The sequence below is a fragment of the Pseudonaja textilis genome, chromosome 1 (assembly GCF_049901715.1).
Source record: "Pseudonaja textilis isolate UNSWEBS1 chromosome 1, rPseTex1.2, whole genome shotgun sequence".
NCBI classification, from domain to species: domain Eukaryota; kingdom Metazoa; phylum Chordata; class Lepidosauria; order Squamata; family Elapidae; genus Pseudonaja; species Pseudonaja textilis.
In genome coordinates this window covers 12,497,754-12,523,451 of record NC_141990.1, presented here as the reverse complement: position 1 = coordinate 12,523,451, position 25,698 = coordinate 12,497,754, and the positions used below count along the sequence as shown (strand labels likewise).

Genomic DNA, 25,698 nt, shown 5'->3' with positions numbered 1-25,698 from the left:
CTACAGCATTTCTGACAAACGGCAGTCCAATCTCTTCTTGAAAGTCTCAAGTGATGGCATTCCCACAACTTCTGAAGGCAATTTCTGTTCCATTGGTTGATTGTTCTCACTGTCAGAAAGTTGCTCCTTATTTCCAGGTTGAACCTCTCCTTGTTCAGTTTCCATCCATTATTCCTTGTCTGGCCTTCAGGGGGTTTGGAAAATAGCTTGACCCCTTCCCCTCTGTGGCAGCCCCTCAAATATTGGAACTCTGCTATCCTTTTCTTTACTAGACTAGCCATGCCCAGTTTCTGTAACCGTTCTTCATATATAAATCCCACTGTACTTCCCATTATATTTGTAAATCCATATTCATATTCAAATTCATATGTAAATCCCATTGTAATTGTCAAGTCTTACAATCAGTGGTGGGCTACCGCCATTTAAGACCGGCTCGCCTGTACCGGTAGTTCTGACCACTGGCTGGGCCCGCCCCTCCGCCCCAGTGCTATCCTGTCCTATAAAACTGACTCGCTTGCCCCGCCCCTGCAACCTAGCTGAGTTCCGCACCTTTCCCACTCTACTCACCACGGCTGCCACACGCAGGAAATCCCCATTTTTGCAGCCATGTGCAAGCGCAGATGATGTGCACGCACATGAAGTGCATGGGTGCACACAAAGGGGACATGTACTCACACACACATATTTTCGTTTCTGCACTAGACAAACCGGTTGTTACAGTATGTGGAGTCCACCCCTGCTTACAACTAAGCACACACATTTGGGATTATCCTGTAAATAAGAAATAGCAAGAAGCACTGCAATATTTTCATGTATCATATCCCGTATGACGTGGCAGGGGGAAAAAAGACAGAGACAATTATTGTTTTTCCCATTAACTTGCTTCACTAAAAATATTTATCAGGATGAGTTTTGAAACAAAAGAACCAACACACCAAAACCCCAGGGGAAAAATACACATTTGAATTGCCAAAAACCTCTATAAAAATGTTTGATACTCTTGAGAAAATATTGCTAGTAGGCAGTAAGGATAAGAGAAAGGACACTGTTGCTTCCCGCCCCCAGCCACATTTCCCAGAATTAGCAGTGCACAAAAATGTTAAAATTCGTAGCCATTTATAGAGAGAAGGACACACACAGGCAGAGATGCTAATGGCTTTTGCCTCGGTTTATAACCTAATTTCCATCCTTCATTGCTTGCCTTTCATAGCACTTAGTACCCTGAAGACTGTCCAAGTCTTAAGAATTTGCATTCATCAGCAGACTCTGTGCAAATCTTGCTTTTTAAATGCTATAAAATCCTGGCCTTTTCTTTAATTTCATTATTCGGTCTTTCTTTAACAATGCAGCAAGCTGGCTGCAGGGCATCATCTGCGCAAATACGTTTTTGGCAGCCCAGTAAAGTTCCTCTCACGTAGGGCTTTGTCCACTATCACAATAAACGGATCTATCACTTCTTTCATTTCCTTTGTGAAGGGTTCAAACCCTTTCTGCTTGGCTCCCGACCGCTTGAAATTCCCATCTCGGTTGTTTTCAACGCAGAGGAGCCGGTCGTAAGTCACTGTGATGTTCAGAAATCCAACCATTTCTTTCAGCTTGGGAAGAAGGGCTTCTTCTAAGTCTTCATAATGAACCACGAGGAGATGTTTGCCGTATTTAAGCCAGTCAAGCACATGAGAGGCCCACCAGGAAGCATAGCTGTTTACAAAATCAGGCCATTCTGGGGTCGAGAAAGACAATAAAGATGTTTTATATGGCTTTTTAGAGCACTGTGCAGAAAAAATAATCTCTTGCATCTTCTTAAATCTAGTCAACTAACTGTCAGCACTAGATTGGGACTAGATAAGAGTAAACAGAATTCAAGAGGGGCTAGAGTTGGACCCTTTCTGGGAACATCATGATTCTAGGCTGATTACTCACTTGATTCTGCCCCAAGTTTTGCCTGCTCTTCTCCTATAGTAGGCAGCTATAGAAAAGTAGAAATAACATTTGAAATAAAGCTGTTCGGCTGGCTAACCCAAGAGAGATGGCCTTTTCTGCAGTGGCCCCACGTGTCTGGAAGGATTTGCTTAAAGCAGGGGTGTCAAACTCAAGGTCCTCAGGCTGGATTGAGCCCACGGGTTGCATAGATATGGCCCATGGGGCCGCCCTGGAAACAATAAAAGACCAGCTCGAGGTGCCTCTGCCAGTGAAAATGGAGCCGCAGCCCTCCTGAGCTCCGTTTTCACTGGTAGAGTTGCAGGAGGCTGTCCCAGCCGAAAACAGGACTTGGGAGACTGTTTTTGCTGGCAGAGCACTCAGACCACCACAGGCGCCTCCGACACGAGTGACGTCAAGCTGACTATGCCCACCACATACACCCTTGCTCCCTCAAGGTCAAACACAACCCTGATATGGCCTTCAATGAAATCAAGCTTGACACCCTTGCCTTCAAGTGTTACTCATGGGAAGGATTCAATGAGGTCCAATCTATGTTAAAAGTGATAGCAGCTCCCAATTTATCTGTGGGCAAAAAAACAATTGCTACTCTCTCACATTGAAACCCTTGACATTCTCATCCCATAATGAATTAATCATCTGAGGAAGTTGCTGAGAGAGGTTATGGGCTGATTTGGCAGTGGTTCTAACTGTCTCTTCTCTGTTGCCATCCAAAACTTACCCCAATCCTTCCATGGTAGGAAGAAATATTCCCAGGGCCAAAATGATCACAAGAGAACTCACTATCCTAGTTACCTTTACTTTTCCAGTTCTGGTCTGTGGCATATCCAAGATGGCCAGCACACTTCCGGTTGAATTCTGCCACCAACGATTTGTATGGGTTGCGTATTAGTAAGATGGCTGCATCAAACATTTCAATTTCCTTTCTGCCACTTTCGTGTGTTTTGACACAAATAGTTCTTCTGCTTCTCCAGTGGTCTTTTTCTCCTTTGAAACCTGGGCAGGAAGTAAAGACTGGGGTTACTATTGTCAGAGTCTTAAAAAGTCTCCGATACATGTTTCGTGAGAAAATACCTTCTTCTCTGTAATTCCTCCCCACATATTGAAATCATCTGAAATAGTTCACCTATAAATGATGTCATTGTCATCAGGTGGTGTTCCAGGTCAAGTCTTTTTTGTTGTTATCTGAGTTTCCATTCACAGAGCAAAGTGAAGTTGACATTAAAAGTAGTCATTAAAAGCTTGGTTATTAAAAATGGCGTGTGTTTAATTGTCTAAAGGGACGTGGTGGCTCAGAGGCTAAGACACTGAGCTTGTCGATCAGAAAGGTTGGCGGTTTGAATCCCTAGTGCCATGTAACAGGGTGAGCTCCCATTACTTGTCCCAGCTTTTGCCAACGTAACAGTTTAAAAGCATGTAAAAATGCAAGTAGAAAAATAGGGACCACTTTGGTGGGAAGGTAACAGCATTCCATGTGTCTTTGACATTTACTCATGACCAAGGAGACATCTTTTGACAGCGCTGGCTCTTCGGCTTCGTGATGGAGATGAGCACCAGCCCCTAGAGCCAGAGACGACTAGCACATATGTGCAAGAGGAACCTTTACCTTTACCTTAATTGTCTATGATTTAAATTAATTTTCATTCTGAATTAATTAATTAATTAATTAAATGTATTTGCTGCCCATCGTGTGGTTGGGTTACAGCATAAATATATTTAAATCACCAAAGATAAATATTCCTGATACAATAAAATGAAAACATCATCGAAGTCAAATCACAGTTACGAGATGGGAATGTCAGCATTCCGAGTAATGCACCCAATGAAAGCAGAACTCCAAGGCAGGTGGATTCCTCAAATGTATTTATTGGATACATCATATGGGCACAGCTGGTGAAAACCAACTCTAAACGTTTCCATGGTTTTCATTTAATTAAAATAATAAAACCTCCCCCCTTTCCAGTGTATATCAGTCAAATTGTCCAATGAATATAGCTGGCTGGTTTCTCTCCTCCTTCACCAGCCACCTGTTACAATGACCTTGGTTCCTAGAGGAAATTGTTTTGTTTTGACTGTTAGCTGGGCTATCTACTTCCCCCCCTCCCTTCCCCCTCTCAGGCTTCGTGGAGACTGTGAGGCAGCACAAGATGGCTTCAGTCAGGTTCGCTTCAGAGATGACAGAGAAGGAGAGAGCCAGATTGGGGGAGGAAAGGAGGTGAGACAGGTTAATTAATCAACCATCTCCAGTGTGATACTCCTCCACTGAGGTCCCTACCCAGCAGACAGAGTCAGATCTTAAGGCCTTTATGGAAGGCCAATGTTAACTCTATTAGGTCAGTTTATTAGGTCTATCAGGTCAATTTCATTAGGGCATTGGTCTGAATCCTGACAGTCAGTAGAGTGAGAGCCAATGTTACCACAGGGGGTAAGATATTCCAAAGGGCAGGAGCCATGACAAAGAAGGCTCCTTAAACAGATAAATAGATAATCAAAGTTGGAAGGAACATTGTAGGTTATCTAATCCACCCACCTCCCACCCAAGCAGGAGACCCTACACCATTTCTGACAAATGGCAGTCCAATCTCTTCTTGAAGGTCTCAAGTGATGGCGTTCGCACAACTTCCGAAGGCAACTTCTGTTCCACTGGTTGATTGTTCTCACTGCCAGAAAGTTTCTCCTTATTTCCAGGTTAAATCTCTTCTTGTTCAATTTCCATCCATTATTCCTTGTCTGGCCTTTGGGTGCCTTGGAAAACAGCATGACCCCTTCCTGTCTGTGGCAGCCCCTCAAATATTGGAAGACTGCTATCCTGTCTCCCCTGGTCCTTCTCTTCACTAGACTAGCCATGCCCAGTTCCTGCAACTGTTCTTCATATGATTCAGTCTCTAGTCCCCTAATCATCCTGGTTGCTCTTCTCTGTACTTTTTCTAGAGTCTCTACATCTTTTTTATAATGTGGTGACTAAAACTGGATGGAGTACTCTAGGTGTGGACTTACTAAGGCTTTATAGAGTGGTATTAGTACCTCACTTGATCTCGCTCCCAGCCTCCTTTCCTGGCTCCCACCAGCCAAAATTCCTTGGTCGATGGGATTTGCAGTATGCCCTCTCTGCCAGGGCAGGTAGGGCAGGCCGGTGCCATTGGGGTGAGACAGTTCCTCAAGTAACCTGGAGCCATTTAAAGGTAATAACCAACACCTTGAATTGCACCTGGACTTGATCATTTAAATATCTAAAGATTCTAATTATATGCTTGCATAGTATAATTGGTGAGCATTATTTAGCAATATAAGCATGTTATGGGGAATGGGGAATTAAATAAATGCAGTCTCAAAAACTGAAACCAAAGAGAGGGGTGATCACATTGAGAACACACAATCTTGGGTTTGGTCTAAGGAGGAATTTGAAAGAGGTTTTTAAGAATGAGCAGGGTACAAGGATACATCTCTTCAAACTGAAAACCTCATTACTTTAATTAGTCAATTCATAAAAGCAACCCTACCTTTATTTTATTTTATTATTTTAATTTAATTTTAAAAAAATTATTTGCTACCCATCTCACCACAGGCCAGGTAAAAGCAACCATGCCTCTAATATGATTCATTAATGCAGCCATTCTTACTTCAGGCTCAGATAAAAGATATAACCATTTTAATGTCAAAATCATAATAGCTGTGTCTTTTATGAGCTAGCTGTAGCAATATTTAGCATTTGACATTTTTCAGGGTCATGTAGAAGTCTAAAAAGAAGGAGCTGTTTCAAAGAGAAACTTTTGAACCCATGCTTTCAGAAGCATCTCTTTCAAATAATTCTCAAAGCATATACATCCATTATACAGGATAGATAACAGGAATTTAGAACATCTTAGCTAATGTAATTGGGCCCATAGTTATCATAATTATCAATTTCCTTGAAATTCTGGTAGCTGTCGTCTCAAAAGATCTAGAAGATAGTAGCAATTGTCCAGCTTGCAAACCAAAAGTAAGCCAAGGTGGTAGAGACCATGGTGGAAATTTAGAGGAGGTAATATAGAGTGGTTTTGCCCCTTAACAGACACTTGGAGATGGGCAACAATTGTGGCAGCCATTTTGGAAAATCACCTACCACATGTCCCAAAGATGCTTTTTCAGGAGGCAAGTGGACTTCCTTGTTTTCTCTGAAGGTGTTTCACTTCTCATCCAAGAAGCTTCTTCAGCTCTGACAGGATAGTGGGGAATGGAAGGATTTATATATGAAGAAGCTTCTTGGAAGAGAAGCGAAACATCTTCAAAGGAAAAATAAGGAAGTCCCGCTGCCTCCTAAAAAAGCACTTTTAGGGCAACCATGACCTGGATGACTGAGAATCTCTACAGACTTTTAGCTATACAATTTGGGATGAACATCCTTGGAATAGTATGGGATTTCCAGAGAAAAAATGCAGACTACAGCAACCAGGAGCATTACTCAGGTGACCCTGAGGATACAGATAAACCTCCAAGTGCTTCAGTCACCCTCTAAAAGGATGCAAATGACCAACTGTCTGCAAGGAATATAAATCCTTCCATTCCCCACCATCCTGTCAGAGCTGACGAAGCTTCTTGGAAGAGAAGCAAAACGTCTTCAAAGAAAAAACAAGGAAGTCCAGTTGCCTCCTGAAAAAAGCGCCTTTGGGACAACCATGACCTGGATGACTGAGAATTTCTACAGACTTTCACCCACCACATGGCTCCATAGTTTATGTTGTCCACTGACTTCCAAAAGATTGCCTGCTTCGAATCCACAGCTTCATCCAGCCAAGAGTCAACACATACCTTTATTATACAGAGTTCCATCAAAGTAATAGCTCCCTGTGTAGACTCCTGTGGCATGCTCTATCAAATGGCGAACCCACGTGTTTCCAGCTCCTGGGAAGCTCGACAAAGCAACAAGGGCTTTTGATTTGGTGGGGAGAAAATTGCGGTCAATACAACGGGTATCTGCAAGCAAATATAGATGACATATTTGACCACAGTCAAATCAAAATAGCTCCTCCCATTACTTATTAAGTTGCTTTTTTACTAATACTGTCGTAGAATAGCAGAATGACATAGTTGGAAGGGATTTTGGAGGTTGTCTAGTCAAACTCTCTAGTCAAGCAGGAAACCCTGTATCATTTCAGACAAATGGTTGTCTAATCTCTTTTTTAAAAAACCTCCAGTGTTGGGGCACCCACAACTTCTGAAAGCAAGCCCTTCCATTGTTTATTGTTCTCACTGTCCAGCATTATAAAATGGTATTAACACTTCACGAGATCTTGATTCTATCTTTCTATTATTGCAGCCTAAAACTGCATTGGCTCTTCCGGCAGCTGTAGCACACTGTTGAGTCATATTGAAGTGTTTGCGCACTAGGACTCCAAAGTCCCTCTCACAGTTACTACTGTTGAGCCAGGTGTCACCTACTCTATACTTGTGCACTCAGGTTTGTGGTACCCAATTCTGTCTTGAGATGCTGGATGAACCAAGCCAGATTTGTTAAACTGTGATTTGTTTTTTGGGGTGTAACATGCTATGTAAAGTGAGCAGTTATGTGGTATGAAGCCAAATTAGATGTATTGTGTGAATCCATTTGGACTCTATAGAAAATATTGCTTATTTTTAAAATGTTGAGAATTATTTATATCTATTTACTACTTAGTAAATTTATAGCCTATCTTTCTTCAAGGAAATTTATTTTCTTTCTTTTTCTTTCTTTCTTTCTTTCTTTCTTTCTTTCTTTCTTTCTTTCTTTCTTTCTTTCTTTCTTTCTTTCTTTCTTTCTTTCTTTCTTTCTCTTTTATTCATTCTTTCTTTCTCCATGATTTTTATTCTACTTGAGCCGCTCACAGTCACATGACAGAAAGATGGATGGCATATAAATCTCATAAATAAATAAATCATTTTGTTTCAGGGGCTATTGGTCAAAGGGCTGATGTAACAATGGGGAAACTGGAATTTGCAAATCTCCCTTTAAAAAAAAATTTTTTTTAGCAAACACAGTTGGAGCTCTTTTTACAGATGAATGTGTTCACACTTGGACACACAGGGACACAAACCAACAGACTGTGGTTTATCTTTCACTGCTAAAGGCAACATTAAAGAAGATGAACATTGATAAGACACAGTTTCAAGGGGAAATGCTCAGAAGCTCTGAAACCATGAAATGAATGCAGCTCAACCAGAGAAAAAGAAACAGTTAAAAAAAACCTGTGAACCTTCTGAAAACAGCATTAAAAACACAGGGGAACAAAATAGAGTATAAGGATGAGAGTTTATTTACGTATTAGATTTAGACTCTAGGAAGAAAGATTTAGCCTTTCTTCCAGAAGTTTATCATAGTAAAAAACAAAACCTTTTTTCTTCAATGTTAAGCCCATAATTATCAGGCATAAGGAACCAAAAACGACACAATGAACTGATCAGAGTGGTATATTTATTACTGCTTGCCTATAGGCAAGAATCTTGCCAGATTAAAGCACTCACTGCACAACTACTAGATAAATACTGCAAAGATTTAAGGAGGATCTACCATCAGCCTCTTCCTCCCAACAAGGGAGTCAACTGTTTCATTTTCCACCTCTCCTCAATGCCAAATTCCACCACAACTTCACAAAGATGGTTGCCCTAAGAGAGGGAGAGACTGTCCCGAAGCCATCCAATTTCTCTAGCACATGTCAGATTTGAAACTGGATCTTCTGGTCCCATTCAGGATAGGAACTGCTACAACAGAGCAATTTGAATTCTGTCTCACCCAACATCACCATTATAAGCTCTTGGATACTCTTATAATGGTATGTTAAATTGTACTCTAAAAAGAGGGCAGGACCTCTAGAAACAAACCATTCCTAACCATAAGGAGGTGAACATGATGAAATGTGTGGTGATGTCCACAATGCAAGGTTCACCTTTTTCTATTTGTGTTGCATATCTATCTGTCTTTCTGTCTGTCTGTCTGTCTGTCTGTCTATCTATCTATCTATCTATCTATCTATCTATCTATCTATCCCTGTTTGTTTGCAAGGGTGGTAATAAGGGGAAATGACAAAAGACAGGCAATCTCCAGAACTTTAGTTCATGGAATAAAATTAATATCCAGCCAGGTTGATCATTGGTGACAATTCTGGAAGTTGAAATATGAAAGTGTTAGTCTAGATCAGTGCTTAACCACAATCTTAGCCATTTTAAGATGCGTGGACTTCAAATCCCAGAATGACAATAGCAATAGCACTTGGTCTTATATACCACTTCATAATGCTTTATAGCCCCCTCTAAGTGATTTACAAAGTCAGCAAATTGCCCCCAACAATCTGGGCCCTCATTTTACTGACCTTAAAAGGATGAAAGGCTGAGTCAACCTTGAGCTGGTCAGGATCGAACTCCTGGCAGTGAGCAGAGTCAGCCTGCAATACTTCATTCTAACCACTGCGCCACCACGACTCTTATTTAATGACACATTTCTTATTTAGTGGACACCTTACGACGATGCCGGCTGGGATGTTCTGGAAATTGAACTCCATACTTCTAAAATGGCTATAGTTGGGAAACATTGCTCTAGAATGTTGTTGAAACACAGTAAATTTCTGTCTTCTTTCCTCAATCCCTGTGTGTTTGTCTGCATGTGTATTTACTATATAAATATTAATATGATGATAGATGATATGAGTATGAGCAATGTAAGTCTCAATGGACTCTCTCCTTACCTTGGACTGGAGTTTGATAAACAAAGTGATGGTCTCCTGTATTTGAAACTTCAGCCGTACCTTTGACATTTTCAAGCCTGCTGCAAAATGATCTGTCAGAACTATTATGCAGCGGGAAATTAATTGTTGCAAAGCCACAATGGCACTGAGGCTTTCTAATAACTGCCAAAGGGAATTCCTAATCAGGAAGAAAGTGAAGAAAATCAGGCTGTCATCCATAGTGGTAAACATCAGTAAATATTAGATACCCAATTTATTTACCCAATTTATATAGCCACCTATGTCACCACTATTACCACTGGGTAGCATTCAACAATCAAATAAAACCACAATATAAAAACAATCATTATACAAATATTGACAATAAAATGGTTAATAATTTAAAAATCATTTAAAAATGGAGTATGCAAACCATAAAAAGAGAATTACAGTTACCACATATCTACCACATAGAGAGAGCCAGTTTGGTCTAGTGTTTTAAGGCACCAGGGTGGAAACTGGAAGTCCGTGAGTTCTAGTCCTGCCTTAAGCATGAACACCAGGTGGGTGACTTTGGGCCAATCATGAGGGGACTGTGAGTTCTAATCCTGCCTGAGGCATGAAAGCTGCCTGGGTGACTTTGTGCCAGTCACTTTCTCTCAGCCCTATTCCTCTCACAGAGTTGTTGTTGTGGGAAAAATAGGAGAAGGGAGGAGCATTGGGTATGTTCACTTCCTTGAGTTTATTATTTATAAAAATAATAAAGGTGGCATGAAAAGAAATCTAAAACTATTTTCAGTATTATCCACAATAGGGGAGCCTTTCCCAACCCTAGTGACATAACCAGATCCCCCCTTTTTCCTCATTTTTTATTTCTTTTTTTAATAGTGTTTTATTATCTTATAAAATACAAAACCACATAAACAAAATAGTTGGAAGCAAAAGGGAGGGAAAAGGGAAGAGAGAAGTGTTGAAAAGAAGGGAAAAAGAAAAAAAAGGCGGGGTTGACATCTGACTCCCTCTGGTGCAGTACAGTAAGGCATTAACATCCATCCTCAACTTTTTACTTTTAAATAGTAGTACAAACCAAGGGTGGGATTCTACCGGTTCGGCCCAGTTCAGGCGAACTGGTAGCTGCAAAGATACAGCTGGGTGTGAACTGGTTGTCTCCGAAGGTCAAGGTGTTTCCTTTTTTTTTTTTTCCCCCACTGATCGGATGTTTTCTGAAGATCAGCTGTGCTGCGTGATTTAGATTATTTAGAAAGCAGGAAATCATGGGATTTCTTGCTTTCTAGCTAATCTAAATCGTGCGGCACAGCTGATCCCCCACCTCGTGGTTGTACTGCTTTGCCCAGGAGGTTCCCTGAGGCCCAGGAGGCAAAAAATTATTATTATTATTATTTTGCCTCCTGGGCCTCAGGGAAGCCTCCTGGGAGCAAAAACGGGGTGCAGGGGGCCCCGCGCAGCACCCTCCGCCCCAGTTTTGCTCCCAGGAGGCTTCCCTAAGGCCCAGGAGGCAAAAAAACCTCATTCCCATGACCACCTGGCTACGTCCACCTAGCCACGTCCACCTAGCCAGACCCACAGAACTAGTAGTTAAAAATTTTGCATCCCACCCCGGTACAAACTAACCATTTCTATAGCAACCAATCTATCTCATTGGTAAAATCCGAAGTCAAAGTTTCATTGCTTTCTACCTCAAGCACAAGGCAGAAACAGAAGGGCTTATTTTCTTTTCTCCGATCAAAACAGTCAGATTACCCATCGCTGCCAACTCCATCAACTTTTGCAGCCATTCATCCATGGTGGGGATCGAAACGTCCTTCCAACGTAACCTAAATCCTGAGGGACTTTCTGAACATTAAGCAGGGAAGAAGCTACCCTAATGACGGAAATTAAGTTCTGCGCTCTTTTGAACTTCATTTTCAACGTGTTGGAGCCTTTGGGGAAAGCTGGTGTCAGATGAAGAGGATTAATGAGGCTGTCTGGGAGGATATTGAATTTAGTAGCTGGAACATTAAAGTGTACACGAGGCCAGAACACAAAGTTGTAGTTGATTAATTAGAGAATGCTGACTGTTGCAATCTATGCTATGATTGTTTGATGTGGGTGTAAAGGGGGACTTTCCCTTTTCCCTTTCCTTTTCTGTGTGTTCTGTATACAGGTAGTCCTCAACTTATGACCACTATTGAGCCCGAAATTTATGTTGCTAAGTGAGACATTTGTTAAGTGAGTTTTGTCCCATTTTACAATTTTTCTTGCCACAGTTATTAATGAACTATTGCAGTTGTTACATTAGTAACACAGGGTTGGGTTTTGTATTTTTTTGGTCTTTTAATGACCCTGTAATCCCTTGCATCGGGATGGAGTCAAGACAGCTGAATGCAGTTTAGTGTTTACTGGCCGAATGTCCTTCCTATCGCCAATGCGGAGTGCGTTGTGCCCAAAGAGAGAAATATCTGCCTCTACCTAGGTTTGAACTCACAGCATCCCGATTGTGAGGCGAGAGCTTCACCTCTATCATTCACGTTAATAACACGGTTGTTAAGTGAAATCTGGCTTCCCCATTCACTTTGCTTGTTCAGAAGGTTGCAAAAGGGGATCATATGAACCTAGGAAACTGCAACTATCATAAATATGAACCAGTTTTCAAGCAACCAAATGTAAATCACATGATCATGAGGGTGCTGAAAAGGTCGTAAGTGTGAAAAACGGTCATAAGTCACTTTTATCGGTGCCATTGTAACTTCAAATGGTCACTAAATGAACTGCTGCAAGTCGAGGACTACCTGTACTGTTTAATTTACGTCATGATGTTTCTGCATTTCTGACTATCTTGTGGGTTTTTTTCTTTCTGGATGATGACAAATACTGCTGTAAGTTTGTATGTTCAATATATTTATGTATATAAAAGATTACAAGTTTGTGTTAGTGGCTCCAACTTCATCTGGACAGCTGCTGCATAATTCGATGACACCATCAACTGACCAAAACTCTAAATTGTGCAATCTAACACAATGTACAGTGTATCTACTCTGAAGTAAACCCCATTGAGTTCAATGAGACCAACCCCAGCCATCACATGAAGGATAGAGTTTATAAATTAGTCGTAAAATATCTGTCCTCCCCATAGACAATCCTATGGAAAGTACCAAAAGCCAAAAAGATATGACTGCTCTTTAGAAGGCCAGATCCTGAAGATGAAACTCAAATACTTAGGGCACCTAATGAGAAGGAAGGACTCACTGGAGAAGAGCCTAATGCTGGGAAAGATTGAAGGCAATAGAAGAAGGAGACGACAGAGAATGAGGTAACTGGATGGAGTCACTGAAGCAGCAGGCGTGAGCTTAAATAGACTCCAGAAGATGGTAGAAGACAGGAAGGCCTGGAGGAACGTTGTCCATGGGGTCACGATGGGTCAGACCAGAGGTGGTATCTAGCAGGTTCTGACCAGTTCTGGAGAACCGATAGCGGAAATTTTGAGTAGTTCGGAGAACCGGGAAATCCCACCTCTGACTGGAGATTTTACAGTATCCTTCCCCTACCATGTCAACCAAGCCATGCCCACAGAACCGGTAGTAAAAAAAAAAAATCGAATCCCACCACTGGGTCAGACACGACAGCAGCAGCAATCTGTCCTCAGATATTCATTTTGACACAAAACAATGTATTAAAGATGCATACATCTGTAAATAGGTCAAAGTAATCATTACGATTCCAGAAAAAAATATTCAAGTCTAATTCCTTTCTCCCTGACTTGTATCTATTCATAAATCCACTCTATGTGCTTGTTCTGATTTGCATTAAACCTACATTTTTATCTAAGGAAAGAATGTGTGTTTGTAAAACGGTTGAAGGTATTTGAATAAATACCTGTGCTAGAGATGAGAATAATTTTTACTGATCTGTATTTAATGATGGGGGGGCAATGCCAAAATTATACAATTGCACATCTTGCAAATGCTTATAAAATAATCCTCAGGGTTTTACAAAACAGACTTCACAGAATGAGAATTGTCAGGGATAAAAGCTGAATTCAGAAAAGAAAGGGATCATATTGCTTAGCATCTGATGGATAATAGAACAAGCAAGGGAAATTCAAAAATATGCCTACTTTTGATTGATTATTTCAAGTCTTTTGGATGGATTACAACTAATTATGCCTAGTGTTTAAAAACATGGATATAACAAACTAGTTCAACAGCTTATTATAAAATTTGGATGATGAGCAGGAAATGAATCTTGAATGATAGTAATTAATTTGACCTATAGTTAGAATATAACTGTGGCGATGAGTATGCCATTGGAAGACCTGAAAAATCAGGTTAGAATAGATCATTTGTGGGAAAGTGTATCTATATGGTGATTAGGAGTCAACAATGACTTCAAGGCCCTTAATAATCAGATGATTCAAATAAGAAAAGGGATAACTGAGACTATGAGACTAAAATAAGACTAAGGATGTTAGAGGTCATAATGTAAGCATGATTAAATGTGTGTGTGTGTGTGTGTGTGTGTGTGTGTGTGTATATATATATATATATATGAGCAAATGTATATAAGAATGTATATACTTGTATTATATTAGAATGAGAATCAAAAGTTATGTCAAAATGACTTCACCATGTTCAATGTTTTTAAACGTTATGTTTAATAAAAAAACTACCATGTTTCTCACAAAATAAGGGGCCTTTTTTTTTTTTTTTGACCCCTGAAAAAACAGCTAGACCATCTTTTCGGGGATGACTTAATTCCGCCCCCTTGCATCCTCGGGTGGGCAGATGGCGACAGCTTGGATGTTGACCTCAGCGTTGGTGGGGCACTTTGTATCCGGAGACCTTCCGCCACCATTGCTTTCCCTTCTCCCTTGCTGCCGCGGCATTAGAGCAACGTCGCAGTGTTTGGCGCAGCCACATGTGGCCAGTCAGGGCTCCTCCCTGCAACTGGAGCTCTGCAGAGACACTTGGCCTCAGGTGCTCCTATCGCAGCCTTCCCTTTGCCTTCGAATGTAAAGCCAATTATTTTTAAAATGACACCCTACTACAACAAAGCCTCCCCAAAGCCTCCCCGAGAGGGCAGCCCAACCCCACATGAGGAGGTGAATCTCCCAGGGCCACAGCGCAGGATCGGCCCACCTCGGGAGAAGTGCCCAGCCGCCATCCCTGCCTGGCGCCTGGCAGAGCTTGAAGAGCTCCGCCTGGGGCGCCCAGCACAGCTGACAGACAGGCCTGGCAGCAGAGCTCTCACCAAGGCAGTGAGCGCCTCCCCGCTGGACCCTCCGCTCATCCCGCCAGGGTCACACCTGAGCTGTGTGGGCTGGGCAGAGCCAGGAAAGTGAGCTGCGGGTGCGCGCCCGCCTGCCAAGCAAAAGTGTCGGGCCGACCTGAGCTTGGTTTCCTTCCCAAGTCCCTCCAGCGCGAACCCGAAGGGGCCACCGAGAGAGGCTGCCTAAGGCAGTGATAGCGCCCACCCGTCCGTGGACAGGAGGCGAGGTGATGGCAGCACTGCTTCCCTGGCCGGCGGAGAGAGCCCGAAGTCCCCCATCCTTTCCACCCTTCGCCCAGCCCGTCCCCGTCCCAACACATCTCCAAATGCGCTGGCAACTCCAAACACTGCAGCGGAATGGGCATCAGGCAGAGGCGCTGACTCGGCGGGGCTCAGCTCAGAGGAGATGCAGCGCAGGCCGTCGCCTTGCCTCCCTGTCCACAGATGGGTGGGTGCTATCACTGCCTCAGGCAGCCTCTCCCGGTGGCCCTTTCGGGTTCAGGCTGGAGGGACTTGGGAAGGAAGCCAAGCTTGGGGCGGCCCGGCTCTTTCGCTTGGCAGGCGGGTGTGCACCCGTGGCTCACTTTCCCAGATCTGCCCAGCCCACATGGCTCCGGCGCGGCCCTGGTGGGATGAGCGGAGGGCCCAGCGACTTGGTGAGAGCTCTGCCACTGGGCAGGAGGGCCTGCCTGTCAGCTATGCTGGGTGCCCCAGGCGAAGCTCTTCGTGCTCTGCCCGGCGCCAGGCAGGGATGGTGGCTGGGTGCTTCTCCCGGGGTGGGCTGATCCTGTGCTGTGGCCCCGGGAGATTCGCCTCCCCATGTGGGGTTGGACTGCCCTCTCGGGCAGGGGAGGCTTTGTTGTAGTAGGGCATCATTTTTAAAATAATTGGCTTTACCTTCGAAGGCAAAGGGAAGGCGGCGACAGGAGCGCCTGAAGCCATGTCAGGTGCTGGATCATATTTATGATGGTTGCACTTTTCCAGGGTCATGGGATCAGTTTTTGCGGCCTTCTGACAAGCAAAATCAATGGGGAAGCCAGACTCACTTGATAACCGTGTTACTAATTTAACAACTGCAGTGATTCACTGAAAAACCATGGCAGGAATGTTCATAAAATGGTTAAAAAAAATCACTTAATAATGGTGTTGCTTTCCAAAAGAAATTTTGGGCTTAATTGTGGTCATAATTGAAGGAGTACCTGTACCTATTGTCATGCTGTGGTTCTCCCAATTGTGGCAAAGGAGTGTAAACATTACATTATTAGAAAGAGTGAACAGAGACAGTGATGGATGTCTTTGAATTGAGGTACTAGAAAAGATTGTAAAGAATGCCTTGGATACCAAGAAGAACAAATCATTCAGTGCCAGACAAAGTAAAATTGGATGGCAGTAGTAATAAAGCTAAAGTTTAAATACTTTGGGTCCATATTGTGAAGGCAAAGAGTTATTGGAAAAGAGCTTGATAAAAACTGAAAGCAATAGAAACAGATGCCAAAAGGTGGCTAGTACTGTGTTTTTCCCAAAATAAGACGCAGCCAGAAAATATTTTTTCAGGATGCTCGTAATATGGGCCCTACCCCAAGAATACGCCCCAATTAACATTGTCAGCCTGATGGACACATTTACCACATTTCCTTGAAAATAAGCCCTAATTCAGGGGTGTCAAACTCAAGGCTGCATCTGACCCACTTTGTTATTGTGATGCAAATAAAAGCAGAGTTTGGATATGTTGAATACATTTGCCACCTTGAGATATTTGTAAAAATAATACAGGTGGGATACATTTTTTTCCCTGTAATCCTTTACATCGAGGTGGAGTCGAGCGACTAAATGGGGCTGAACATTTACTGGCCAGCTGACCTCCCTGACACCTATGGATAGTTCAGAGCAGACCAGAGAAAAAAAATAGAAAAAAATGAGCCCAGAGAAAAAAATATCTGCTGCTACCTACGATCGAACTCACAGCTTCCTGACTGTGAAGCAAGAACTCCACTTCTAGGCCACCACGCCACTCAAAGGTGGGATACAAATTAAATAAATAAAATCTGTGTGGACTTGAAAGGAAGCCTTGCGATCCGGTGAGTCTTATGGCTGAGAAGATGTGATCACCTTTGTGGATCAGGGCATCAGGAAAGAATAAGTCTATTCTTTCTCCTATCTGTGCAAAACAGAAGGTCAGTTCAAAGCAGGCAGCAGCTCTCAACTACCCTAAATGTGCCTGATGAAAAGGATCCAATGCTAAAGAGAGCCCAGGCTCTCTAGGTAATGATCCCCTCCAAATGAGGTAATTTATGAAGATCCCCTAAGGCTTTTTTCTAATGTTCCATCAGCATGACAAGGCATTAAAGAGTTGTCAACATAATTGGGTTCAAACTGTCCCCTTCTGACTTCCCCTTTAGGTTAAAATCATGGCGGGGGAGAAAACTGTGGCTCTCATTAGTCCATTTTAACAGGCTAGAAATAAATTTAGCTTGATTACATGTAAAAAATCCACTTTCTAAGAGAAAGGTATTAGCATATTTTCCTTTTCCTTCATAGAGATGACGTCTAAGGAAAACAGTGAGGTTTATCTGAGCAGGACAGAGCTGTGATTTGGACTGCTAAATTGTACCTTCTGGATACACAACACCACTAATCTCTGTAGAAAAGCTTGCTGCTGCCTTTGCACGATAGGCTAAGTTTGGTTAGTATTGACCCATAACTGACTTTTCTGTGGCTTAGCCCATTATCTAACTTATTGGCTGGATAATGGTCCAGTGTGTAGCACAAATCCAGAAAACGGGTTAATTTAGTAACGAGGTTAAGAATAATGTTTGAACACCACCATTGAGTTGGAAGAGACTGCAGGTAGTTGTTGACTTACAACAGTTCATTTAGTGACATCTCGAAGTTACAAGGGCAATGAAAAAAGTGACTTATGACTGCTTTTCACACTTACGACCGTTGCAAGGTCCCCATGGGCACGTGATCAAAATTCAGACATTTGGCAACTAGAATGTATTGATGACAGTTGCGGTGTCCCAGGGTCATTTTGTAATCTTCTGACAAACAAAGTCAATGGGGAAGCCAGATTCACTTAACAATCACGTTACTAACTTAACAACTGCAGTGATTCGTTTAACAAATGTGGCAAGAATGGTTGTAAATGGGGCAAGACTCACTTAAGAACTGCCTTGCTTAGCAACAGAAATTTGGGGCTCAGTTTTCGTCGGAAATCGAGGACTACCTTAACAGATAGTTAACAGATAATCAGAGTTGGAAGGGACCTTGTAGGTCATCTAGTCCAACCCCCCACCCAAGCGGGAGACCCTATACCATTTCTGACAAATGGTAGTCCAATCTGTTCTTGAAAGTCTCAAGTGATGGCGCTCTCACAACTTCCGAGGGCAAGCTGTTCCATTGGTTGATTGTTCTCACTGTCAGAAAGTTTCTCTTTATTTCCAGGTTAATCTCTCCCTGTATTTAGGTCATGAGGTTCAACTTTTTACTGAAACAAGAGCACAGATTAAAGCACCTCCTACAGAAAAGCACATGCATCAAAGTGGTGCTCACCTCCAAAATTGGTGGTTCACTTGTTCTTAACACTGGGGGTGTGTTTCCTAATGTTTATTTAGACCCTGCCTCCTTATAACGTAAAGTTGTTATTTTGTGCCCTACATTTAGCAAAAATGGAAAACTGACTTGATCTTTCCCCATATGCAGGGGTGAGATTCTACCAGTTCGCACCTATTCGCTAGAACCTGTTGTTAACATCCTAAGCAGTCCAGAGAATCAGTTGTTAGAAGAAATTACTGGCCTAATCCTGTAAGGAAGGCAGGAAGGAAACATTCTGGGGTTGCTTACAGAAACTGCCTCTCCGTTAAGCCTTATTACATTCTTGGCAGGACAAGACTTCCTGTCTCTGGAACCTCTCTGGAGTTTTTTCCCCTCTTTTGCTGGTACTTTGTTTGTGTGGAATGACCATTCAAAGTTACAATGGCACTGAAAAAAGTGACTTATGACTGTTTTTCATACTTAGGACTGTTGCAGCATCCCCACAGTCACGAGAGGCTAGGCGAGGAGATGCATGCCTCGATGTGAGTGATATTGAGTTGGCCATGCCCAGCCAGTCACATGACCACCAAGCTGTGTCCACCCAGTCACATGACCACCGAGCCACACCCACCAACTAAGCCACGCCCACAGAACCGGTTGTTAAAAAATTGGAATCCCACCTCTGCCCATATGACACCTCTTCTTTCTATAGCAATAGCACTTAAAACTTATATGCTGTTCCACAGTTCTTTACAGTTCTTTGTTATATGCAGTTCCCCAGTTCTCTCTGGGTGGTTTACAATGTCAGTATATTGCTCCCAACAATGTGGGTACTCATTTTACCAATCCTGAAAGGATAGAATGCTGAGTCAACCTTGATCCAGTCAGGATCGAACTCCTGGCAGTGGGCAGAGTTAGTCTGCAATACTGCCTTCTAACCACTGTGCCACTGCAGCTCTACTGTTGCCTTTGCTCAAAATTAGGCCTTTCAAGAGTGTAGCAAGACATCTAAAATTGATAGCACACTGATTTTGAGTTCTGAATGGATTCTTTGGACATCTCAGTGGGTTTCTGACACTATTCAGGACATCCTGGAGGTGTTTTAAACTCCAAAACAGCCCCACTTCCAATTCAAAATAGATTAACTGGAAATGTCTTATGCTCACTATGAAAATATTTCTATCAGGGGCAAAACAACCTGTTTCAAACTCAGGACAATTGTTTCCTCCTCAAAAGAGATGCTTTGCGCCCAAAATGTTTGGAATGCAAAATTCCTACAGGTGGCTCTCGACTTAGGATCACAATGGAGCCCATTAAATTGTCGTTGTCATTAAGCAAGGCACCAATGCAATTCCGGTTCTCCCCTTGCAATCATTATGCTGATCATGGGAGCTCCAGGGGGTGGAGGAAACTCTGGATTGTTGAATGAATGGTCAGAAGCCGGAGTGGGGCTGCTGGGGGTTTTCAGGGGTTCAGGAGAGCCCCTAGCTAAGATTCTGCAGTTCAGAGAACCCCCAAATCCCACTCCTGGCTGGCCCCACTCACCCCACCCTGCCTCTCCCAGGAGTTCCCATGTGGCCCGTTTTGGATGCAGGTAAGTGCAGGGCATGCGCAGAGGCTCTGGGAGGGTGAAAAACGGGCCTCCTGGAAGTTCAGGGAGGCCGGAAATGGGCCCGTTTCCAGCCTCCAGAGAGCCTTTGGAGCCCGGGGAGGCCGTTTTCGCGCTCCCGGAGGCTCAAAAAAAGCCTCCGGAGCCCGGGGAGGACAAAAACGCCCCCCACCACTATAGTGCAGGAGGCCAGTTTGACCACGCCCACCATGACCACGCCCATCCAGCAACCAGGCAGAGAGCCCTGTGCTAAAATTTTTGAAGCCCAACCCTGGTCATAAGTTGAGGCCTGCCTGCATAACCCCCATCCTCAATTTCTCCCAATAGGACTCTGACCTTCTTAACCCCAGCCTTATTAAAATTCCTGGAACCTCATAAAATTGGAACTAACCGCACTCAAGTTTTATTAATCCTTTTGTTATTTAATCCTCTTTGCAGAGATTAGTTATCTGCTTAGGGGTATTTGAAGGGTCAAAAAAGATGGTGATCAAAACCCACATGATTAAAATCTGGCCTACTTTTCTGTGTGTGTGCGTGTGTGTGTGTGTGTGTGTGTGTGTGTGTTTGTGTGTGTGTTGCATAAAACAAATACATATTTTTTTTAGTGCAATTGCCATTTTGATATTTTGACTGCGCCCAGAAGGACTCCCCAGGGCAGAGAAGAGGAATTGGGGTTAAAAACAGAACTTGTTACAATGATCTGCCTTGACATTTTGATAGACGTGATGAAGGCTTCTTTGGGGCTGTCACCCTATTCAGCCACAGGCAAGCAGATGTGTGTTACTCCAAATGCTTGGTTTTGCCTTTTGTTTTCCACTTTGAAATACAGCATCATTTTCTCACAGACAAAGCCATGATCTGACATTAAACATGTTCAAAATAAATCACAGCAGGAACAAACTCACTTTTTGCTTTTACATAAACAATAAAGAGAAATGTTAACAATTTATGTTATCATGGAAACAATACTGGAGGCAGTGGTGGGATTCAAATAATTTAACAACCGGCTCTCTGCCCTAACGATTTCTTCCAACAACCAGTTCACCAAACTGCTCAGAAAGTTAGCAACCAGTTCTCCTGAAGTGGTGCAAACTGGATGAATCCCACTCCTGACTGGAGGTGAAGCGGACCCCAAAGACCTATCTGTCTGTCTGTCTGTCTGTCTGTCTGTCTATCTATCTATCCATCTAATGCATACATTGCCCATCTCGCTGTGCAATGTAACTCTGGGTGGCTTACAAAGTAATAAGAACAAAAAAATAGAAACAATTATAAATATAAGAACAATTGAAGTTACAAAGAATTAGTGATTCTAAAATTAATTGCACAGGCCTATAAGTGTAAGAAGGGGGCTGGATGTCTTCTTCAGAAGAACAGAGTTGGAAAGGACTCTTGGAGGTCTTCTAGTCCAACTCTCTGCTCAAGCAAGAGATCCTATACCATTTCAGACAAATGGTTGTCCAATCTCTTCTTAAAAACCTCTGCTGTTGGAGGCACCCACAACTTCTGCAGGCAAGTTTTTCCACCGATTAATTGTTCTCACTGTTAGGAAATTCCTCCTTGGTTCTAAGCTGCTTCTCTCCTTGATTAGTTTTCATCCATTGCTTCTTGTCCTGCCTTCAGGTACTTTGGAGAATAGTTTGACTCCCTCTTCTTTGTGGCAGCCCCATAATATTGCTCTCACCCTAGAATTTTTTCTCTCTCATTAGACAAACCCAATTCCTGCAACCGTTCATGTGTTTAAGCTCCAGTCCCCTAATCATCTTTGTAATCATCTTAACATCAATGACAGATATATTTTCTATATCAGAAACCCCTACCTATGAGAAGTTAGGAATCTGAAGACCCAGGACTTACAAACCTCTTTCATATATATATCCCAAGACCCTTATTTGATCTCATTTGTCAAGGAATGGGGGCATAGGTTGCTGTAATTTTGTAGCAGAAAATATAGGAAAATTGAAATGTTCTGTAGTAATAATAATGGCCCAGAGAAAAATGCCACAGTAGAAATAAATCATGAACAATAATGCAGTTGAAATGCTAAATGGCCAAACCATTAGGCGCCATCAATCTGAAGCCAACAAGTATCTGAGCATTTTATAGTTGGATAATATCAAGCATGACAAATTAAAAAAGTAATTAATGACAAATATATCTAAAGAATGAGAAAAGTGCTAAAGACAAAAATGAATGGGGAAATACTATCAAAGCCATCAATATCTGGGCCAAAGCTGTGACACAATATGCTGCTGGAATTATTAACATGACACAGGCTGAACTGAACGATTTGGATCAAAAAACAAGAAAGCTAATGACTGTTCACTATGCATTACATCTCCATAGAGATATTGATGTATTATATCTGCCCTAGGACTTCGCATTAACAGAGGGATAAAGTGTTAATATCACTCTATAATGCTTTGGTAAGACACCTGGAATGCTGCATCCAGTTTGGATTGCCACGATATAAAAAAAAAAAATCTTGAGAATCTAAAACGAGTGCAAAGAAGAGCAAGAAAGATGGTTAGGACCAGTGGTGGGATTCAATTTTTTTTTTACTACTGGTTCGGTGGGTGTGGCTTGGTGGGCGTGGCAGGGGAAGGATATTGTAAAATCTCCAGTCAGAAGTGGTATTTGCTGATTATCTGAACTACTCAAAATTTCTACTACTGGTTCTCCAGAACTGGTCAGAACCTGCTGAATACCATCTCTGGTTAGGACCCCGGAGGCTAAAATGTGCAAAAAAAAAACATTTGCAGGAATTGGGTATGTCTAGTTTAATGAAAAAAAGGTCGGGGGATGACATGATAGCAGTCTTCCAATATCTAAGGTGCTTCGCCATGTAAGCCACTGGGTGACCTTTCTCCCAGCCCAATCCACCTCATAGAGTTGTTGTGGGGAAAATAGGAGGAGAAAGCTATGTTGGATATGTTTCCCATCTTGAGTTATTTGTAAAAATAATAAAGGTGGAATTTACAGTGTATATGTGTGTGCGTGTATGTGTCTATAAACACACACACACAAATACAGATATACATGTATATATACACGTACATACACACTACACTGTTACATAATGAAATCCTAGGTTCTTGAACCGTGATGGTGCAGTGGTTAGAATGCAGTATTGCAGGCTACTTCTGCTGACTGCTGGCTGCCAACAGTTTAGCAGTTCAATTCTCACCGGCTCATGGTTGACTCAGCCTTCCATCCTTCCAAGGTCAGTAAAATGAGGGCCCAGATTGTTGGGGGCAATATGCTAACTCTGTAAACCGTTTAGAGAGGGCTGTGAAGTGCTATTGCTATTGCTACTCTATGCTTTTGAAGGCCAACATGAGCTAAAGAACTTGAGGTTGTGATTTCATATTATATAATAATAATAATGACAAAGTATTACATGGCCAGTACATTAAAAAAAAAAAAACTAGCAGGAAAAACAGGTAACAAAAAGGACTGGCAATGGGTAAGAGCCAGAAAGTTGAAGAAAGAAACAGAGGAGCTAATTTTAGCTCCACAAGACCAAGTCTTAAGGACAAATGCATACAAAGCCAGAATTGAGAAGAGCACAAGAGACAGGAAATATCGCCTCTGTAAAAAGGCTGAGGAAACCGACCATCTGGTTAGCTAGTGCAAGAAGATCACACAGGGTGACTACAAACAATGGCATGACAAAGTAGCAACAACGATGCACAGGAAATCTCCAGGAAATAGTTCTTGTCAGAAAGCAAGAACTGATGGATTCACGGATAGATGAAGTAATATGAAATGAAGAAGCTAAAGTGCTCTGGGATTTTAGACTTCAAGCAGACAAGCACCTGCCACATAACCACCCAGACTTATCAATGTCTGTCTAGTGGATGTTGCACTTCCTGGAGACAGTGGAATGGAATGGAATACAAAGAACTGGAGAAAAATCACACAACATACAGACTTGCAAACAGAGGGAGAACAACTGTGACAATAAAAAGCAAAAATAACGCCAGTAGTAATAGCAGCCTTGGTTGCAGTTCCAAAACATCTTGGATACCACTGGCATTGACAAAATCACCATTGATCAATTGCAAAAGGCAGCTTTACAGGTAGTCTTCAACTTACGATCACACCTGAGCCCCAAATTTCGGTTGCTAAGTGAAACATTTGTTAAGGTTTGTGCCCAGTTTTATGACTTTCTTGCCACAGTTGTTAAGTGAATCACTGCAGTTGGTAAGTTAGTAACATGATTGTTAAGTGGATCTGACTTCCTCATAGACTTTGCTTGTCAGAAGGTTGCAAAAGGTGATCGCATGACCCCAGGACACTGCAACGTCATAAATATGAATCAGTTGCCAAGCATCTGAATTTTGATCATGGGGTATCCATGGGGATGCTGCAATAGTCATAAGCGTGAAAAACATTCATGTGTGAAAAAAGATCATAAGTGTGAAAAACGGTCATAAGTCACTTTTTTTCCCCATTAATGTTCTAAATTTGAATGGTCATTAAATGATCTGTTGTAAGTCAAAGATTAACTGTACTTGGAACAGCTTACATCCTGCATCAATATCTTATTAAACAACATCCAACTGTGTGACCAACCATAATAATATATTAAACTAGGAAGGAAGGAAGGAAGGAAGGAAGGAAGGAAGGAAGGAAGGAAGGAAGGAAGGAAGGAAGGAAAAGAGGATAAGGAAAAGGAATTCTTACCTTTTTGGAGCAAAATTCAGAGCACATCTCCACTGTCAAATTGGAATGTATTAACGAAGCTGGCAAGATGTTTGTTAAATTTTCTGGTACTTTAAAACATCCTCGATAGATAATATTTTGCCCTGCAAAGAAAAACAAGAAGTTTGCTCTTCAGTAATAGAAACCAGGAAAACCTCCCATCACCACAAGGAATGTACACAAGCACACACACATACTTTCACAGGGAGAGGGAAGGGGAAGAGAGAGGGAGAGAAAGGGAGGGAGGGAGGGAGAGAGGAAATTAATCTAGTTTCTGTGAAGCCTACTCACAATTCCTGATTTCTAGCTTGGCCCTATCTGCTTGTAAAAAGCTTGATTTGAAATGATCCCCTTCCTTTGAGGGAAATAATGCTATTTTCTTCTGTGCAAATATCTCATCTATTCTGTTCCTTCCTCCTAATTCTCCCCTGCAAGGCTTTGAAAAACTCTTCATTAAAAAAAAAATCTCCAAAATTGTTCCCTTTCCAGGAGAGACCTCGAATTTCAATGATTTGCAAAAAGAGCTTCAAGAAGCCTCCTGTGTATTTGTGTCTGGTGTGTCTGGAGGGGAAGGGTTTATTTTTTTTACACAAAACATTTCTTTATTCCTTTTCATAAGCAGGAAGGTTATTTCAATGTTCAAATACTAAATAGAGCTCTACTGTGATGATCTGTCTATGAAGATACTCGGTCATCCAGGACATAGTTGTCCCAAAGGTTCTTTTTATCAAGAAGCAGCTGGACTTTGTTTTTTTTCCTTGAAGATGTTTCGCTTTTCATCTGAGAAACAGTTCTTTAGAACTGAAGAAGCTTGTTGGATGAGAAGCAAAATGTCTTCAAGGAAAAAGAAAGAAAGGACAGTTGCCTTTTGAAAAAAAGAACACCTTTGGGATACTGTGATGATCAGAAATAAAAACAGCTAAATCCAGAGGGATCCAAAACTTTCCAAAAGTTTGAATAACATTCAGTTAC

At 42.1% G+C, this 25,698-nt stretch overlaps 1 protein-coding gene across 4 annotated transcripts in view; it reads right to left on the bottom strand.

Annotated features, from left to right (window-relative positions):
- Positions 1 to 862: 862 nt before the first annotated feature.
- WSCD1 (WSC domain sialate O sulfotransferase 1) overlaps positions 863 to 25,698 on the bottom strand; it is a 70,056-nt gene continuing 45,220 nt past the window's right edge. For all 4 annotated transcript variants that reach the window (XM_026710295.2, XM_087926253.1, XM_087926247.1 and 1 more), the window contains 5 exons: positions 24,709 to 24,830; positions 9,633 to 9,810; positions 6,727 to 6,891; positions 2,734 to 2,934; positions 863 to 1,720 (listed from right to left, as the gene is read on the bottom strand). In XM_026710295.2, coding sequence (XP_026566080.2) covers positions 1,368 to 1,720; positions 2,734 to 2,934; positions 6,727 to 6,891; positions 9,633 to 9,810; positions 24,709 to 24,830 — 1,019 coding nt within the window. In that variant the 3' untranslated portion in view covers positions 863 to 1,367. The remainder of the gene's footprint in view (positions 1,721 to 2,733; positions 2,935 to 6,726; positions 6,892 to 9,632; positions 9,811 to 24,708; positions 24,831 to 25,698) is intronic.